This window comes from Vombatus ursinus, unplaced genomic scaffold (genome assembly GCF_900497805.2).
Source record: "Vombatus ursinus unplaced genomic scaffold, bare-nosed wombat genome assembly UNPS02014775.1, whole genome shotgun sequence".
NCBI classification, from domain to species: Eukaryota; Metazoa; Chordata; class Mammalia; order Diprotodontia; family Vombatidae; genus Vombatus; species Vombatus ursinus.
Genome location: NW_020954553.1, coordinates 588,905 through 608,773, shown reverse-complemented (window position 1 = coordinate 608,773; position 19,869 = coordinate 588,905). Strand labels below are relative to the sequence as shown.

The window sequence follows — 19,869 nt, the reverse complement described above, 5'->3', positions numbered from 1 at the left end:
CTTGAGGAAGTAGGGAAAGCAACTAGGTCCCTGACACTTCTCCAGTTTCAGCTTGGGTGTCCTTACTTTCCAAGCTGCTCCTAGCACTTCCATGCTGTGGACTTCTCTCAAATTTATCTTTTAATCTCTGATCTCTGCTCTCAGATCCAGATCAAAATTTTCAACTACATGCTGTACATTTCCATGAAAATGTATCCCTGGGAATTAAAAAAGCTGAATGTGGAAAACTGAACTCATCTTCTTAACGGCAGTTACATCCCCTTGATTTCCCCATTTCTGTTAATGGCTTCCCCCCTCCCCATAATCCACTGAAAACCTGATTCATCTCTGGCTCTTGTCTCTCCCTACACCCCAAACCTTGTCCATTCTTCCTTTCTACTTTCTGAGTCCCAACTCTAATGTAGGTAATGGTGATCACTTCTCACTTGCATTATAGTATTAGCCTCCTCCTAACTGGTCTCTATTTCTCTTCTCTTGCCTCCATCAACCCATTCTACACATATGCCAGAATAATCTCTTTTCTTCTCCTTTTTTTTTTTTTTAAAGAAATAGGGGTTAAGTGAGTTGCCCATGGTCACACAGATAGTAAGGTCTGAGGCCAGATTTGAACTCAGGTTATCCTGACTCCAAGGCACAGCACAAGAGCTATGCAGAAGTGTCTATGCTAAGGGGAAACACCTTTCCTTCCACACGGTGAGGACAGTAAGATGGCAAAGCCACTCCAATAAGTCTAAAAGGGACACCAGCAATTGGAAGGGGAAAAAAAAAACCAAACCAAAACCTGTTTGAATCTGCATGAGCTGACAGTGCCCTCTGCTGGGAATATACTGCTACAGCTTAAAAGTAAGTACCAGAAAAAGAAGGTACCTTTGAGTTTTTCCCGTCCACCCTCACGTACTAGAGCACGAAAGTGGAGCCCTCAAAGAGGTTGCGATTTGCACAACGTCACAGAGCTAGTGATGTTATAACAAGAATTTGAACCCAGCTCCTCTGGCCACAGGCCAGGCATTCTGACTACAGCGCCTCTCTTCCCAAACAGCCTGATCTGCAGAGATTGGATCAACCTGTCAATAGTGACCAGCTGTGAGGTCCAACCATTAGCTCTTGAGGATGGCTCTGCTTCTGGGCAAGATATGGCCAAGCTCCAAGGGGGTCTGAGAAGTCATGTAGGGCAACTCCCTAATTTTACAGAATAACTGAGGAACAGAGAAGGGGATGGGTGGGGGCAGATTTCTCCCAAGTCACACAAAGCATTATTGGTAAGAGATCGGATTGGAACCCAAATGTCTAGACTTCTGATTCAGGCTTGTGCCTCACTGTAGCACAATGCCCCAACAGCCTGATATCTCTCCCCAAGGACAGTGCCCTTTATCCCTTTGGGTTCCTCCCCCTCTATCAACATTTTCTAATTCCCAAAACACGCCCACACATCCCCTCATTAAAAAAAAATTCCCTGCACTTTCTCCTTCCCAAGACAATACCCCTCCTGTTATTCCCATGCGGAGCCCTACTCACCAGCAGGATCCCCTTCTCCCAGGCTGGAGCCTCCCAAGGCAAGAGCGTTCCCTCAACATCCTCAGACACCGGGCTGTCTCCCCTCTCTGCCCTTTGCTGAATTCCCTTGGCTTTCTCTGCTCATTCGAGATGACAGAACTAGTGCTGCCCTGATGTCTCTTTTGGGACCATCTAGTTCATAGCCCTCATTTGACAGATAAGGAAAACTGGGGCTCAGAGATGTGAACAGCTACCTTTCTAATTAAATCAAGGAAGAGGGAACTTTTCACGGTGGGGAAACCCCTAAGGGAGTATCAATACCATTGCAAGCATCTCCAGAAGTCTTCAAAACAGCTCGATAGCACCTTCCTCTTGGCCTTGGCAGACGAAGTGTCAGGTAGACCTGCACTGATCAAGAATACTACCTTAAACCATTCCTTCTGCTAGCTTTTTTTGCTCAGCAACAGGCTCCCTTTTATACATTGACCAGTGGCCAATTAAAAGGGAGATGGGTGGGATTTGTCTGGCAGCCAATAGCTAACCTCTGGGAATAGCTCCAGGAAGCCGATAGGCCTAGGCCAATTTTTGACTTGGTTACAGGGGCTAAACCAAGGGCTTCTTAGAAGGGTGGAGAAAGGATGATCTTTCTGTCCTTAGAGTTCTGCCATCTAATGTTTTCTAGTAGGTGTGGGCTTCAGTAGCCTACTTACACCAGACAAGACAATGAGCAGGTCTTTTTCCTTCTTGATTCATAGGAGGGGGATAGAAGTGGGGTGAGGGGACAGCTGAGGAAAATGAAAGGGGCTAGGCTGTTGACTGATGCTCTGTCCATCTGTCAATGCAGTGCCAAACTAACTGGTTTTTGTCATTAAGTCTAATTTGGCCAACTGGCTCCTAGCTGACTATAGGATGATGTTTAACAGAGATCTCAGTGTTAATAGTCATTTGTTATTGTTATTCAGTTGTTTTGAAGCTGTGTCCAACTCTTTGTGACTCCATTTGACATTTTCTTGGCAGATACATTGGAGTTGTTTGCTATTTTCTTCTCCTTTTACAGATGAGGAAACTGAGGCAAACAGGGGTAAGTGATTTGCCCTGGATCACACAGCTAGTAAGCATTTGAAGCTGGATTTGAACTCAGGTCTTCATGACTCCAGGCCCGGCACTCTATCCACTGCACCACTTAGCTGCCCCTTAATAGCGATGTTAAAATTCTCTGTAGGGCTAAAGCCTTGAGAGACCATTTTAATCATCCTGGCATCAAGAGAAAGAAAACTAAATTTGGAGAAGACTTAAGACAGTCTTGGCTCTGACACTTATGAGCTGTGTGAAGTGAGGCAAGTCACTTATTTACTCTGGACCTATTTCCTTCTCTGTAAAACTGAGATAAAAGTTGCACTAACTCACAGGGATGTTCTGAGAAACAAATGAGATCATTCAAAGCACCTCATAACTGATAGTTAACTCTAACACTATCTTTCCAATGTCAGGAGAAATCAATGAAGTCATTGGGCATGTTGAGTGGACTTCCTGTGTGGCTGACTTATGAGAGGATCTGGACAGAGGAGAGAAAGGCTACCATAGCAAGCTGTAACAGAGCAGAGAAAAACCAATTCTCAGGGCAGCTAGGTGGCGCAATGAATACAGCACCGGCCCTGAAGTCAGGAAGACCTGAGTTCATATGCGGCCTCAGACCAAACACTTGATACTAGCTGTGTAATCCTGGGCAAGTCACATAACCCCAACTGCCCCCCAAAAAAAGAAATAAATAAAAGATTCGCCAAATCAATGAAATTAGCTCAATTACGGTATTTTCAAATGTAGGCTACTACCTAGTCCCCTCATCTTGCAAGGAAAGACACTGAAACCTTTTCCAAGGTCACACCCACAGGTTAGGTGTGGGGCTGGATCTGAGGACAGGTCTTTGGTTCCCACTCCTAGGCACGTCCCATTGCCTCGTGACTTCTCACGGTCAACACACAGCCTGAGTTGGTCAATCTATGAGACAATGAACAATAGTAGAATCTTCAGAACATGGTGATTTGCTACAAAGTCAATGGAATTAAGTGCCCATAGATCGGGGCCTGAAGATCTACACCTGCTCCTCAGTAGGCATTTTAAAAGTTGGTGATGGCCAGAGAATATAGCTAAAAGCATACATGCTGATGGTGGTGCCCTTGTGGTACCAGGCCCCAGAGCCATTATAGGAGCTAAGAAAAATTCCACTGCAATAGACATGTGGTCAGTAGGCTGTTAACTTAGAAGCCCGTTTCCAGGGAAATCAGAGACTGACCAGTTCAATGAAATTTTTAAGGACCTGGGAACTCCAAGTGAGAAGATTTGGCCTGGTCACAATGACATTCCAGCAATGACAAAAGTGAGGGTTCTTTTTTCCCCCCAAAAAGTGAGTTTTACAGACCATTCCCATGATAACTTAAAGAAAAGATTTGGAGCCCTCTTCTCAGACCAGGGCTTCAAACCGAAAAACAAGCTCTTGTCTCACTTCCTGGCTGGAGGAACAATGCAGAAGATGGCCTGAAGTACAAGTACTTCTGAGAAACCCTTCTTCCTATTGAGCCTTCTATGTCTCCCATGTGGCCAGCCAAGAGTGAGCAGCAGAGGGTTAAGAGCTCCAGCTCCCCCTCCAACCTCCCACCCCATTCTCCATTAAGTGCATTTTAGGCAGCTAGGTGTCAGTGGATAGTGCTATGTTTGGAGTCAGAAAGTTCTAATCCGGCCTCAGACATTTACCAGCTGTGTGAGACCCTGGGCAAACCACATAACCCAGTTTGCCTCAGTTTCCTCATTTGTAAAATGCGCTGAAGAAAGAAATGGCAAACCATTCTAGTATCTTTGCCAAGAAAACCCCAAATGGGTCACGAAGTGTCAGACAAGACTGAAAACAAGTGGCATTTTAATAGCGTAGCAGGCAGCTGAGTGCCTGCACACTGGGCTCTTTTCTGGTTGGCACTGCATTAAGGAACAAATTCCTGGTACCTGTCTGTGGCACTTTGCTGGCTGTCAACTGCTTCCTCTATCTTTGTTCCCTTCCTTTTTCTATCTAACCTGCCCCTCCAGCTTGGGGCCTTCAGCTCCTGGAGTTTGCAGGATTCCACACTTTGGGATCACTTACTGCTCTGCTTCTACTTATAACAACTTCTGAGCTTTAGTAAGGCTGGGACTGGTTTAGATGAGATGGAAAGGCAAAGAAAATGAAACAGAGAGGAAAGGGGGAAAAGAAAGAGACCAATGGGACAGAACAGAATGAAAGAGAAAAGTGATTCTACCTATCTTGCCAGTTGTCTTACTATGCTTCCTTATGGCACACCTCCCCAACCAGACTACTTACCTTTCCTAGTCAGTCAGCCAATTAGCATTTACCAAGTGCCTACTATGTGCCAGGCATTGTTCTAAGTGCTAGGAAGGCAAAGGAAGGCAAGCAGATATGTGTTCTAAAGGAGTTCACCGTCAAATGGCAGAAGACAGCTTGTAAACAATCACGTACAAACAAAGCCTATAGAAGATAAATTAGGAGTAGTCTCAGAAGGAACTGAGATTAAGGAGCACTGGGAAAGTCTTCTTGAAGAAGGGGGGACTTAGACTCCGAACAAAGTCAGGGAGGAAGGTGGAGAGAGTTCCAGGCATGGGAGACAGCCAGTGAAAACTTTAGGGTTCCATCCCGATGCAGTGCCTTGTTTAAAAAACAGCAAGCTGGCTAGTATCGCTGGCTTATAAGGTTATGTGGGTGGCAATCGTGATAGTGGTGATAAGGTGTAAGAAGACTGGGAAGGTAGGAAGGAGCCAGGTTATGAAGGGATTTAAAAGCCAAACAAAAGAATTTAGATTTGATCCTGAAGATAACAGGTTGTTATTGAATAAGAGGGTGATATAGTCAGATCTGCCCTTTGAAAGATGACTTTTGACAGCTGAATGGAAGATGATTTGGAGTGGGAAGACTTTCTACAGAGAGACCAGAGACCAATTAGCAGTGATGAGAGCCTGCCCTAGTGTGGTGATAGTATTACAGATTTTAACAACAGATTGGACGGGTGTGTGTGTGTGTGTGAAAACAGAGAGTCTACGAAGAGAACTAGGTTGCATGACCAAGAGGATAGCAGTACACTCAACAGTAATTACAAAGCTAGGAAGAGAAGTGGGCTTAATGAGAAAGATGAGTTCAATTTTGGACATGTTGAGTTTAAAATGTCTACTCAATACCCAGTTCAAGGTGTCTAACAGGCAACTGGAGATGTGAGCCAGGAAAGTTTAGGGCTGGACAGGTCTATCCGATAATGGTCAGCTTAGAGCTGAATCAAGGTGGGAGCTGACAAGATCACCAAGTGAAATAGTCTAGATGGAGAAAAGGGCCCGTAAAAAGAGCCTTGGGGTACACTCACAGTTAGAAGGCATGACCTAGATGAAGATCTAGCAAAGGAGACAGAGCAGAAAACAGGTACACAGAAGGGGCACCAGGAGAGAGCATCACGAAAACCCAGAGAATAATATCAAGGAGCACAGGATGACTGATAATGTCAATGGCTACAGAAGAGGTCAGGAAGGATGAGGATTGGCAATTAAGAGATCATTAGTAACTTTAGAGAATAGTTTTGGGGAGCAGCTAGGTGGCACAGTGGATAGAGCACAGGCCCTGAAATCAGGAGAGCCTGAGTTCAAATCAGATCTCAGACCAGATACTTGACACTTACTAGCTGTGTGACCTGGGTAAGTCACTTAACCCCTAAAGCCTTGCAAAAAGAAAAAAAAACAAACAAGTTTTGGTTGAATACTAAGGTGGAAAGAAAGACTTGCAGAGAGTGAGAGGAAAGGAAATGGGCCATCTCAATGAGGTTAGCCAAGAAAAGGGACAGACATGGGATGATGGTGCAGATTAATGAGGATTTTTGGAGGATAGAGGAAGACACATGGGCCTGTTTGTAGGCAGTAGGAAAGCAGCCAGCAGACAGGGAAACATTGAAGATTAGCAAGAGAAGTAAGCATGCAGTTTTCCTTGGTAAGAGGAACCACCTCTTCACATGAAACAGGTGGAGGAGATAGTGGCAGAAGGCATCTATGTGAGATGAAGAAAAGGGGAGGAGTGCTCCATGAATGGCTTCAATCTTTGCAGTGAAATGAGGCAAGGATCTCAATTGAGAGGGTGAAGAGGGAGCCATGGGAAATTTGAGAAGTCAAGGTTTGGAAAAGCCATTGTGGTGAGTGGGATGGTAGGTCAATTACGGAGGTGTAAAAGGATTGCCTTGCCATTGTGAGGGCCCAGTCCAGACTATGTAACATAATTTGTAATGAAACCAGTCAGCATCAATTTCATGATTTTCTCCAGCTTTGTTCAGTGAGTAGGAATTAAGGCAACAGATGGTGGAAAAAGTTGGGGTTTGGCAGGGCAAGATCTTTGATAGAATAAAGGGGCCAGGGATTCAAGAGAACAACGTAGGGTTAAACTACTTCACTGAGGGACCAGAAGGGCAAAGAAAGAGAGAGTAACCAAGGCAAGGTCAATGGTCTGGAAGAACTGAGGGGGTAGATTACTTGGGAATTAATGAGGATGAAAAACAGGGTTTGGAGTTGCAAGGCAGAGAGGCAGAGGTGGAATGTGATCAGGTAAGAGAATTTCAGAGTTCATAAACATGAATGTGGAACACTTGAGGGTGATAAGGTCAAGGATACAACCATCTTTGTGTGTGGCTGTGGTTGGGCACAACAGGAGGTCATGGGAAATGAGTTATTGATGAGTTGGGAGGTTAGGGTAATTTATGGGAGTAGCAGTATGTATGCTGAAGTCCTTTAGTATAAGAGCAGGAGTTGGGAAGGAAAGACTGAGACAGGAACTGAATTCATTGAGGGAGAAAAGGAATGTCCTGGAGGTCTGGAGACAATAACCACAGGCATCTTGATTGGGTGATCAATAAGGATTAAATGAACTCAAAGGAGAGGAAAGGAATTCTGTACCTTTGTCTACAAAATTTCCTGTGCCTAGTGATCTCTCCTCTGACTAGCCTCCAACCCTCCTTGTTCAGGACAACTGGAGGTGGCCCAGGATGCAGTGGGGGACCTTGGCCCCAGGACAAGCAGCAACTCTCCTTGATATTTTAGTCATTCTTCATGATTATGATTAAATGCTATCTTCTCTGATCATCTCAATCACAAGTAACATCCAAGTATGTTGTCCTTCAACAGAAAAGCAGTGGATTGAAGAGTCCAAGGCTTTTGTTTTGAGTCCTGGCTCTGCCACTGACCAGTCACGACTCCAGGTCTTTCCTGACTTTAAGGCCGCTGCTCTTTGACATGATGTTACTATCCTTTGAGACTAGCTCCCCTAAGGCCCAACTTCACCATTTGCCAGAGGTCTGATCTTGGTAAAGTCACTCTGTCTCCCAGAGGTTCTCATCCCTACTACAGGGATAAGATTTGTACAATCTACAAGGTTATCTGGAGGATCAAATGAGAATGCATTTGACATAGACTTTTGTACATTTGAAGCTATACAAATGTAGGCCATTACCTCCAGTCCCTGGGTTCCAAGGAGTAAAGACCTTCCTCCTGGGTGCGGACACAAACTCTTTCAGCTCCATACTTTGTGTTGGAGACTCTCACTGGGTTTCCCTTTCTTCCTGTCTACCTCTCCAAGTCCTTTCAGCAAAAAGGGAGGCAACTTCCTCGGCTGATTGATTAGAAAACTGTTATCTAGTGTAAAGACAAATCGACTCCTTGATATGAAGGCTAAAATTGTACCTCAGAACTTGAGTTCGCTGCCTCCTTGGTACCCCGATAAATAGGGAACTGAGAGGTGGCAGAAAACACATTCACAGTAGTTTGTAGTAGGCTTGTTGACTTGATCAAACTTTTAATAACCAATGACACCAAAGGACCTTGTTTGTATCAGAAACAAGTCAAGTGACTAAGTGATTTATAAGTGTTTGAAGTCACATATGCTATTCTAATGATCTATTTCTAAATACTTCGCCCAAGACTTGAGTATTCTATTACTGCCCATAAATTGAAAAACTAGACTCCTCTACTCCCGGTGTTCTACTCCCCCTCCTCCAAGAATTACTGAGGTGGCAGAGGACAAGATCCAGAAGATATAAATATTTTACTTAATAAACAGGCCAAAAAGGAAAACGAAAAGTCCTTTTTTCTCCCTTAGCTAAACTCCTTGAAGAAAGCTTGACTGCCTCTCCACTTGCACTCTTCTAGACATTCTGAAAAGATAAATAATCTCTCAATTGCCAAACATGGTGGTCTTTTCTTGGTTCTCATTCATCTGGCTCTGGGGCATGACTGCAGACTCCTGGGTCCTCTTCTTCTTGTTCTTAGCTCTCCTCCTACCCATCTGTTCCCTCTCAGTCCCCTTTGTTAACTCATTACCTGTATCACATGCACTAACTGTGGGTGTACCTCAAGGTTCTATCCTGGGCCTTTCCTCTTTTGGTGACCTCATCTGCTCCCATGGGTTCCATTAACTCTATTCGGATTATTCCCAGATGGATTTATTTGGCCCTAGCCTGTTTCCTAAGCTACAGTTTCACATCACCAGGTATTTTAAACTGAAAGTTCCATAGGCTTCTCAAACACACTTCCCTCTTCAGAATTTCCTAACTACCATCATTGTTCTGGTCACCTAGGTTTTCCACCTTGGTGTCACCCCTGACTGCTCGCTCTCACTCCACACTTCCCATCTTGTAACTTCTACTTCCACGTCACCTCCTTTACCTACTATCCAGTTAACACTACACATCTAAGAGAGGGACATCTCAAACTCTATGTACTTCTGGCACCTCAAACAACACGTCTCTAAGACAAGTTATTACCTTGTCCCTAACCCTCCCCTCTCTTAAATTACTGAAGGATATCCTTGACTCCTCACTGCACACATCCAATACTCCATCTCCTGCCTGGTCAACTTTTAATAGCCTTCTGATTGGTCTGTCTTGTCTCTGTGGACTCCAAGGAAACCTCCACACACAGCAGTTGGTGATTTTCCTAAACACAGGTCTGACCACGTCCCTACTCTGCTCAATAACCTCCAGTGTCCGTTACCAGGATCACACACAAGTTGTGGTGGCATTTAAAGCTCTTCCCAACCTTCCCCCAGTACATCCGTGGCCTGGTTTTTGGTTTTGGCCCACCGATCCTGGCCCACGGGCTACTTGTCACACAACCATCCATGCTATCTCCATGATTTCCCAGTATCGGACCCCTCTACCTGACCTACTCTTCTTCCTCATCTCTGCCTCTTGGAATTTCTACTTCCCTTTAAAACCCAGCTCGAGAAGTACCTTTCTGATCCCCCAGATCAGGCGGCTCTCTCCTAAAATTGTCTTCTATATGTTTTGCACATATTCCTTTTATTTGTATGTAGATGTCTCCCTGGACAAACCAACTCAACAAGCATCTATTAAGTGCCAACTATGTACTGGGTACCATGCTAAAGGTACCAAAAAAGGGGGCAAAAACCACTAGAAGCTCACAGTCTAATGGGGGGAAACATGAAGACAAGATCTAAACGAAGATAAGTTGGAGCTAATCTGTCAGAATGTAAGCTCAAGGGCAGGGACTATCAATACTTGTATCCTCAGCACTTAGCACAGTGTCTGACCCACAGTAGGTGCTTAATAATTGCTTCTTGCTTGAGTTAGCACATTTACCTTAAGTCAGTTTAGAAAGGCACTATGGTTTAAAGAAATTAGATAGGCATTGATTATCAGCACTGTAGCTCACTAATTCTCATCCAAACCACCTAAAAACATTTATGACCATGTCCCCAGAGTCATCTTTCTCCACAGCATAATAAGGTACCTAGAAGAAATCAGTGACCACAATTTATTACCATTTAGTTGCAATACACAGCAAAAAGTACATCAAACTAGAGAGTATGTCACACAAGTAGTGGACAATGATTCCATATGTAGATTAAAGCTGATCACTGAACAAGAAGAAACTCAGCTTAATCATCATCATCATCTCTCAGCTTTCTAATCTTGTTCTTATAACGCTCAATTTCTTTCTGGAGGCGTTGTATCTCCTTCTCATGGTGCGTGATTTCTTCCTGATGGTGTTTCCTCAGGGAAGCCAGCTGCTCTCGGCTCTTCTCTCTACAAGAGAGAAGCACCTCTAGGTTTGACCCACAATCCCCACCGGGCACCTCATCCTGGACGCAGCCTCAAGTACTTACACAGCAGGTACAGCTCTGTCCCTTTCGTAGATCCTCCCTATTTTGACTATTCTTTCTCTGTTAGAAAGAAGGCCTCTCCAAACCCTAAAATGCTGTGGCTCTCTGGTGAGGCGTGAAGAACACACAACATGTATGTTAAAGGTGGGGCGTGCTTTACCCTGTGATCTGAAGGGTTCAAGAGCTATCTCCAGCATTTTCCTTACCTTGGTGTCACTTAAGGATCCTTGATTGCACTGGTGTGGGTAATCCCTCCACCCATGTTAAGTCAGAGGCTCTCAATGTTTTAACAGATGGTCTTCATGATTTACGGTACTCAACTGGTGATGCACTCAGTTACTGTCCTTGGGCAGATAGTCTGTCATGAAGTACAACCTTTAAACACCTCTAGCTTGGTGGGACCTACCCAAAATTAAGCACTATTGGAATAGCCTTCAAGAACTCAGCATCATCTCCTTACCAGGATGGAGAAGATAATTCCATTAACACATGGGGCATCCTTTTAAATTCTACCATTAAGGTTTCATTCCTTTCAGTGGTCTCTATTAAAATGTTAGTAGTCCTGAGAAGAGTGACAAATCACTAAATCTTAGTGTAAATTAGCTTTGAAGTAAAGAGCCTTTGGAAGGGGTAGAAGGTGAGGGGAGGCTCACTGGAAGTGTGTGAAGTAGCATCAACAAAACACTTTGAAAAGTGAGATCGAGGGGACTAGACCCAAGGTGGACCAAACTCAAAAAGATGTTGGAGCCAGAGCATGTGCCTGTCACAGCCTTAGAATCACTGCAGCACCCTGATGACCAGTCATCAGATGGCTTTGGTGGGAGTTGTAGACAAATAAAGGATGTACTATATAACCTTCACAAGCTCATGCCCAAACGGCTCTAAACCTTTTTGTTCAGCTGTTTTTTCAGTCATGTCTGACTCTCTGTGACCTCACTGGTTTACTATTTCCTCCTCCAGATCATTTTACAGATGAGGAAACCAAGGCAAACAGGGTGACGTGACTTGCCCAGGTCTCACAACTAGTAAGTGCCTGAGGCTGGACTTGAACTCAGACAAATGAATCTTCTGATTCCAGGCCCAGCACTCTATCTACTGTGCTACCTAGCCGCCCCTTCTAAACCTAGGATATGCTGGAGTGGAAATGTAAGTCCTACTGGACAATTTTATTCCCAAGACAGATCAAGAAACATTTGTGTGCCTCAGGTTTTTGGTCTTTTGTTCTAGGAAGGTGGGATGGAGGTTCTGAAACTGAGGTCACCATTCTAGGAACTCCAGGTAAGGAGACTCTCTCTACCAATGCATATTGGCAACTGTCCTGCAAATTATAGTGTTGGAGCAGGAATTCTTAACCTTTTTTTTTTGGTCAGGAACCCCCTTAGTAATCTGGTAAAGTCTATGGGCCCCTTCTCAGAATTACTTTTAAGTGTATAAAATACATAGGCTTAAAAAAGAAACCAATTTAATCACCAAAATATTTAAGAAACAAATTCATGAACCCTGGGTCCAAGTATCCCTCTCACAGAGAGCTGCTGGGGTCACACACAGGTAGTATATATCAGAGGCAAGACCTGAGCCCCTCACTCTGAAGGTAGCTCCCTATCCATTATGTCACCAAACTCCAGATAAGCTTTTAAAATTGTATCATCATCTACTAGAGGCTTGGGGCCTTAATAAATTAGCCAAAGAAATTTAGTTTATTGCAAAATAAATGCCTGCATGCCATGTGGAATAGACTCTTATGGCATCAAAAATGCACTTTTATAAAAATGGGACAATAAATATTCTTAACTGCAGCCTCAATCAGCCTGGGTGGCTGCCTACTTGGTTCTAGTGAAAGAACATAGGTCCAATTCAACAGGGAGGAGGTACTGTGGGTACAGCTAGGAATAAACTCGGGAAAAGAATATTACTTCCTTTCTTTTGGGAGAAGGGCCATGCATGTAACCTTGGTTAGCTTTAGCCTTTATGGGCCTGTTTCTTTGCAAAATAAAATGACTGGTCCTGTCCAGTTCTCCATTTCTGTGATGGGTCTTGCTTGAGAAGCTGTTGCAGAATACTGTTGTTTGCCTGCCTGCAGGGTTATCTTTTCATAACTTATGGTGTGGTAGCTGACAAGGCTTGTAAGAAACTGGCCAAAGGGGCCCTGGCAGAGTGAGGAAAACAAAACTGAAGGCTGGGAAGGGACCTTAAAATCATTTGTTCAACACTCTCATCTGTACAGATGAGGAAACCTAGAGGGAAGAGCCTCTTTGCTCTTTACTCAAGGTCACACACATAGGAAGCAGCAGGGCCAGGATTCAAAAGCTGATCTTTTGATACTAACTCCACGGCCCCTTCATCCTCACCAAACCACCTCCCAAATGTAACCTAGGGGCTTTCCTTGCTGGGGAGAGATGTTACAGAGACCTAAAAGCTGTGCCCAGCACGGGAAGCCTATGGGAAGGGAGGCCTGTGATCTTGACAGCCCTGCCCATCTAAATCAGGGAGGCTTAGCATCTGAATGGGTGGAGCCCAGACCTGGAGGCCAAAAGTCAGACTCCTGGAAATGCCAAAGGGAAAAGGCTTGGGCAGCGGGGTCCCCACGTGCCCTGCCCCTGCCCCTCCCCCTCCCTCCAATATGCCTCTGCCTGGCGGTTACTTTGTATCCACTGAGGACAGTATCCAATCCCACCCAGGACGGCTTGGCCTTAAGAACAGGGTCTCTTCTTCCAGGGCTGGGTCACACGGGAAGCGCCCCAAGACGTGTCGAATTGAAAAGACTGGACGGGTGGGGTAAGAGGGGCCCCCGGGGAGCTGGCTGGGTTTGGTAGTCCAAGGTTTAGGGGAGCTAGGGGGAATTCGGGGGGTACATGGACGGGCTCGGTCCTCACCGGAAGTACCGGTCCTCCTCGGCCTTCTCCCTCTTGCCGAAGGCCCCGCCGGCGTCCCGGATGGCACCGGCACCACCGCTGACCTCGTCGACAGGGTCGCTGCTGAACTGCGGAGACAAGAAGCGGGGAGAGGGGAATGAGCGAGACCGGGTCGGGCCGGGCGGGGCCGGGCGGCTGGGGAAGGCCCGCAGTACCTGGCGGGGGTAGTCCAAATTGTAGGCCCGAGCCTGCATGGTTCTGGCGCCCCACAGGCCGAGTCCAAGTCGTGTCGCTGCCACAGCCGTACACGCCATGCTCGCTGCTCTGGCTACTGCAGAGTCCACCTTTCTGAAGCCTGGAGACCTTCAGCGGCGTCGGGCCCACGCGTCGACATCACCCTCCCGGCGCAGCCGGCGTAACCAATCCCATGCACGGGGGCCGAAGTGCGCGGGAGGGCAGCCAGTCTGGATCGGGAAGGGGCGGGGCCCAGGTAGGCAACGGCGACTCCGAATGAGGGGGTGCAACCAAGCCGCAGCCAATCACGAACAAGGGCCCTGCGGACAGCACTCTGGGGTTGTTGATGAGAGGGGGAGGGGCGGGGCGGGGCGGGGTGGGGCGAGACGAGGCAGGGTTGGTATTTGCACCAATCAGAACCCGGTGGGGGTGGAACCGCTGGGACAAGTTGGAAGCTGGACGTTCTTCTAATTAAAAAAAATTATTGATAACGTTTGTTTTTATATTATAATTTCAAATATTCCCTTCCCTCTCACCTTTCCATAGTCATCCGTTGTCTCAAGAGAGAAAAGTCATCTCTCCCTTCCTTCCTTTCTCTAGGTGGTTCCAGTGGACAGCTCCCTGGGCCTGGAGGCTGGGACTACCTGAGTTCAAATCCAACCTCAGATACTGACTAGCAGTGTGACCTTGGGCAAGTCACCCTCTATTTGCTTTAAATCCTCTGGGAAAGAAAATGCAAACCACTCGTTTCTTTGCCAAGAAAATCCCATGGACAGCATTGGCTTGCTGTAGCCCATGAGGTCACAAAGACTTGGACAGAACTGAACAACAACCCTCCCTTTCCTCTTTCCCTTCCTTCTTTCCTCCTTTCTTCTCTTCTTTCTTTCCTTCCTTACTTCCTCTTCTTTTTTCTTCTTCTCTCCTCAACTCCTCATATATGTAATAGTGGGACCTCAGGATCAAAGGCTTTGAAAACTCCAAATTGCTTTCCAAAATGGTTTTTCCAGTTCAAATATTGATCAGCAGGGTAGTGCTTATCTTTCTCCAAACCCTACACTGCTATTTCCATATTTATAATGGTTGTTCAGTTGTTTTCAGTAGAGTCAGACTCTTCATGACCCCACTTTGGTTTTTCTTGACAGAGATACTGGAGTGGTTTGCCATTTCCTTCTCCAGCTCATTTTACAGATGAGGAAACTCAGGCAAACAGGGTTATGTGACTTGCTCAGGGTCACACAGCTAGTAAGTGTCTGAGGCCAGATTTGAACTTAAGAAGATGAATCTTCCTGCCTCCAGGCCTGGCACTTTTATCCACTGTGCCACCTAGCTGCCCCATTTCCATCCTTGGTCATTACCAATATTGCTGGTTGTGAGGTTAAACTTCAGAATAGTTGATTTGCCTTTCCCTTATTATTAGAGACTTTTAAAGAATCTTTCATATGTTTATTCAGTTTGGAATCACTTTCTGGAAAACTGTTTGATTATACCCTTTAACCTAATATTTACCCATTGGGGAATGATTCTTGGTCATATATATATGTGTGTGTGTGTATATATGTGTGTATACACACACATACACACACACACATATATATACATATACATGTATATATATATATTATATATATCTACCCTGGATATCAGGTCCTCATTAGAGGCAACTTGTACTGGATAGGATATGAAGTCATAATAGACCTGGTTTTAGTTTCTTCCTTTAGATACTTACTAGCTGTGTGACCCTTTGCAAGTCACTTTACTGCTCTGTGCCTCAGTTCCTGTTTTTTTATAAAATGAAGGGCTGGATTAGATGGCCTCTGATATCTCTTTGAGCTGTAAATCTATGATTTTCAATGCAAAGATTTTTATACAAATTGATAGAGAAACTGTAAATTCTTAATTGAATCAAATCCCACCCTCAATTCATCAAAAAAAAAAAAAAAGATTAAGCACTTCTTCTGGGTAAGATACTCTACTTGGCAGGAAGGATACAAAGATGAAAAATAAGCCAGTCTTAGCCCCCAAGGAGCTTACATCTTTTTTGGGAGGAGAAATACACATAAATATATAGAGAACAAATCCAAAATAAATAAAAGATTGGTGGGGGAGGGCAGAATCAGGAAAAGTTTCATATAGGAAGTAGTATTTGAGCCAAGTCTTGAAGGAAACAAGGGAATGTCAGGCAATAAATATTGATTAAGCACCTACTGTGTGCCAGGCGCTGTACTAATCACTGGAGATACAAAGAAAGGTAAAAGACAATCTCTGCTTTTAAGGAGAGCAGTCTAATGGCTAAGACAACATGCAAACTATGTAAAAATAGACTATGTATGGAATAAACTGGAAATAATCAATAGAGGTAAGGCACTACTATTAAAGGGACTGGGAAAAGTTTCCCACAGAAGGTGGAATTTTTTTTAAAATTCAGTTTTATTTTATTTTCAGTTCTGATTTCTCTCCCTCTCTACTCTCCTTCCCCCACCCACTGAGAAGACAAAAAAAAAAACGCAACCCCCAAAAGCCTCCATAAATATATAGTCAAGCAAAACAATTTCTGCTTTAGCTATGTTCAAAAAAAGAAAGAAAGAAAGAAAAGAACATATGCTTTGATCTGCACTCTGAGTCTATCAGCTCTTTTTCTGGAGGTGGGCACCATATTTCATCATGAGTCTTCTGGAACCCTAGTTAGTCATTGCCTTGATCAGAGTTCCTGAGTCTTAGAAAGTTCTTCGTCTTTACAATGTTGTTGTTATTGCATAAATTGATCTCCTGGTCTGTATAGTCAAAACTATGGTTTTTCCAGTAGTAATGTATGGCTGCTAGAGGTGGACTATAAACTGAGTGGCTGCAGAATCGATGCTTTTGAATTGCGGTGCTAGAGAAGACTTTTGAGAGTCCTTGGACAGCAAGGATATTAAATCAGTCAATACTTAAAGAAATTAATTCAGACTGTTCACTGGAAGGTCAGATACTGAAGCTAAAGCCTAAATACTTAGGCAACATAATGAGAAGAACAGGGTTCATTGGAAAAGACTCTTATGTTGGAAAAGATTGAAGGCAATAGGAAAAGGGAACATCAGAGGATAAGATGGATAAATAGTGTCATGGAAGCAATGAACGTGAGTTTGGACAGACCTGGGGAGACAGTGGAGAATAGTGGTGTGCTATGGTCCAAGGGGTCATGAAAAGCCAGACAGAGTGAATTAACACTAGTCTGCTCAGTTTATTCTACATTAGCTCATACAAGTCTTCCCAGGGTTCTCTGAAACCATCCCCATCATCATTTCTTTTCTTTTTCTTTTCTTTTTTTTTTTTTTTGGAGGCAGTTGGGGTTAAGTGACTTGCCCAGGGTCACACAGCTAATGTCAAGTGTCTGGCCGTACTTAAACTTAGGTCCTCCTGACTCCAGGGCTGGTGCTCTATACACTGCGCCATCTAGCTGCCCCTTCTCCCCATCATCATTTCTTACAGTATACTAATAATCCATCACATTCATTCCCCAATTGATAGGCACACACCCCACTCCCAGTTTCCAATTCTTTGCCACCATTTGTACATGTGGATCCTTTCCTTCTGTCTTTGATCTCTTTGGGGTATGGAACTAGTAGTGGCATTGATGGGTCAAAGACTATGCAGAGCTCAATGGCTTTTTGGACATAGTATTAAATTGCTTTCTAGAATGGCTGGACCAATTTCACAGTTCCACAGACAGTGCATTGATTTACCTGTTTACCCACAGCCCCTCCAGCATTTGTCATTTTCATTTTCATCAACTTTGCCAACCTGATGGGTATGAGGTAGTATTTTAATTGGCACTTCAGGTGGAGGTGAGAAAGTTGAGTATTCTAGACATGGAGGACGACCAGTGAAAATGCCCAAAGTAGGGAGATGGAGTGTCTTATTTGAGGAAATACAAGGCCAGTGTCTCTGGATCAAAGAATATGTGGGATAGGAGGGTGTAAAGTACAAGAAGTCTGGAAAGGTGTGTGAGCAAAATCAAGCAAAGGAATCCCCACTATTACAAGGACAGGGACGGTATCATTTTTCATTTTTTTATTCTATGTGCCTCCAATGGGACCATCTTGAGTACTTTTTTTTGGGATTATTTTTTGGTTCCAAACCTGTAACTTCATCTACGTAGCAAACTTCTGGTGAGGAAGGTACATCACACAAATTTGCAACTGTTCTCAACTTTTAGTCCTCTAGAGTTGCCTGGGGGTACAGAGAGGCAAGTGATTTGTCCAGAGTCAAGCCAGTGCCAGAGATGGGACTTGACCCAGGTCTTCTGGACTCTCACCCCAGTTTTCTAACCACTACATCAAACTTCATCAAGTGCAAGACTTCATAGTTCCCCTCCCCACCCCCACATACTTGATAGTTTTTTATTTTTTCCAATTACATGTAAAGATAGTTTTCAACATTCATTTTTGTAAGATTTTGAATTCCAAATTTTTCTCCCCCTGTCCCTTCCCTCCCCCCTCCCCAAGACAGCAGGCAACCTGATATAGTTTATACATGTACAATCATGTTAAACATATTTCCACATTAGTCAAGTTGTGAAAGAAGAATCAGAAGAGAAGGGAAAAACGATGAGAAAAAAATGAAAATAGCGTGCTTCCATCTGCATTCAGACTTTATAATTCTCTGGTTGTGGATAGCATTTTCCATCACGAGTCTTTTGGAATTAAGACTTCACAGCTTCAATAACAATCAATATTTATCAAATCAAATTCTTACTGTGTGAAGAGCACTGAGTCAGAGGAAGTGGAGGTAAAAAGTTTAAATGAGACATAGTCCCTCATGGAATTTATAGTACAATAGTCAACAAGCATCTATCAAGCTCCTACTATGTGCTAAGTACTTTATCCCACTAAGTGCTGGGAATAAAGTTCAAAGACAGTCCCTGCTCTCTAGGAGCTCCCAGTTTAATGGAGGAGACCAAATGCACACATCTATATATAAACAAGGTGTAGACAGGATAAATTGGAGGTAATCTTAGAGGGAAGGCATTAGCTTTAAAGAGGATTAGAAGAACAGCCTTCTTGCAAAAGTTGAGATTTTAGCTGGGGCCTGAAGGAAGCCAGGAGGCAGAAAAGTGGAGAGAGAGTATTCTAGGCAAGAGGCCAGCCAGTGGAAATGCCTGGGGCAGAGGAGTGAATTTTTTTTTTTTTTTTTTGTCCAGCAAGGAGGCCAATGTCACCATAATACAGAGTATGTGGAGGGGAGGAAGGTTGTAAGAAGCCTGGAGAGGCAGGAAGGGACCAGGCTACAGAGGGCTTTACGAGCCAAATGGAGGATTTTGTATTTGATGCTGGAAGTACTAGGGAGCTACTGAAATTGACTGAATGTGTGGTGGTGGGATGGGGATGAGGTGGTCAGACCTGTCACTGATCAGTGACAGCTGAGTGGAAGATGGAATGGAGTGGAGAGAGACTTGAGGTCGGCAGATCAAGTAAATAAGTATAGTTAGATATGAAACCTCATAGTAAGTTCAGTAAAATAGAAAACATTAACATAGATAGCTATGATGAATGATATTACATGAGTAATAGTCCTTACAACTGTAGAAAACAATACTTCTTCACAATAGTATTTTTAAATTAAAAATTTTTATTTTTCCCCCAATTACATGTAAAAACAAATTCAACTTTTTTTTTTCAAATTTTGAGTTCCAAATTCTCTCCTTCCCTCATTGTGAAGGCAGTTTGACATAGGTTATGCATGTGCAGTCATGAAAAACATATTTGTAAGTCACACTTTGAAAGAAAACAAACAAAAATGAAAATAAAGTAAAGTAAAGTAGAGAAAGTCTGCATTAGACTCCATCAGTTCTTTCTCTGGAGATGGATAGCATACAATAGTCTTTTTAAAAAGTGCTGTATGATTCCCCAACTGATAAATGGTCGAAAGATATGAACAGGCAATTCTCAGAGGAAGAAACTAAAGCTATCTATAGTCATATTAAAAAATGTTCTAAATCACCATTGATTAGAGAAATGCAAAAAAAAATGACTCTGAGGTACCACATCACACCTATCAGATTGGCTAACATGACGAAACAGGACAATGATAAATGTTGGAGAAGATGTGGGAAAATTGGAAAAC

At 43.9% G+C, this 19,869-nt stretch overlaps 1 protein-coding gene across 1 annotated transcript; it reads right to left on the bottom strand.

The window, feature by feature from the left end:
* Nucleotides 1–10,317: 10,317 nt before the first annotated feature.
* ATP5IF1 (ATP synthase inhibitory factor subunit 1) lies at nucleotides 10,318–13,965 on the bottom strand. Its single transcript, XM_027864356.1, has 3 exons — nucleotides 13,749–13,965; nucleotides 13,555–13,661; nucleotides 10,318–10,604 (listed from the first exon to the last, which is right to left on the bottom strand). Exons 1-3 carry the CDS (start codon nucleotides 13,845–13,847, stop codon nucleotides 10,457–10,459), a joined length of 354 nt encoding a protein of 117 aa, XP_027720157.1. The 5' UTR covers nucleotides 13,848–13,965; the 3' UTR covers nucleotides 10,318–10,456.
* Nucleotides 13,966–19,869: the final 5,904 nt, after the last annotated feature.

What these genes read in the sequence shown, in the direction of transcription:
- ATP5IF1 (XM_027864356.1), bottom strand. Translation starts at nt 13,847, where the DNA reads ATGGCGTGTACGGCTGTGGCAGCGACACGACTTGGACTCGGCCTGTGG. An exon ending in ATTTGGACTACCCCCGCCAG is followed by an intron (nt 13,662 to 13,748) that starts GTACTGCGGGCC and finishes TTGTCTCCGCAG; the next exon opens with TTCAGCAGCGACCCTGTCGA. An exon ending in GAGGAGGACCGGTACTTCCG is followed by an intron (nt 10,605 to 13,554) that starts GTGAGGACCGAG and finishes TCTCTCTTGTAG; the next exon opens with AGAGAAGAGCCGAGAGCAGC.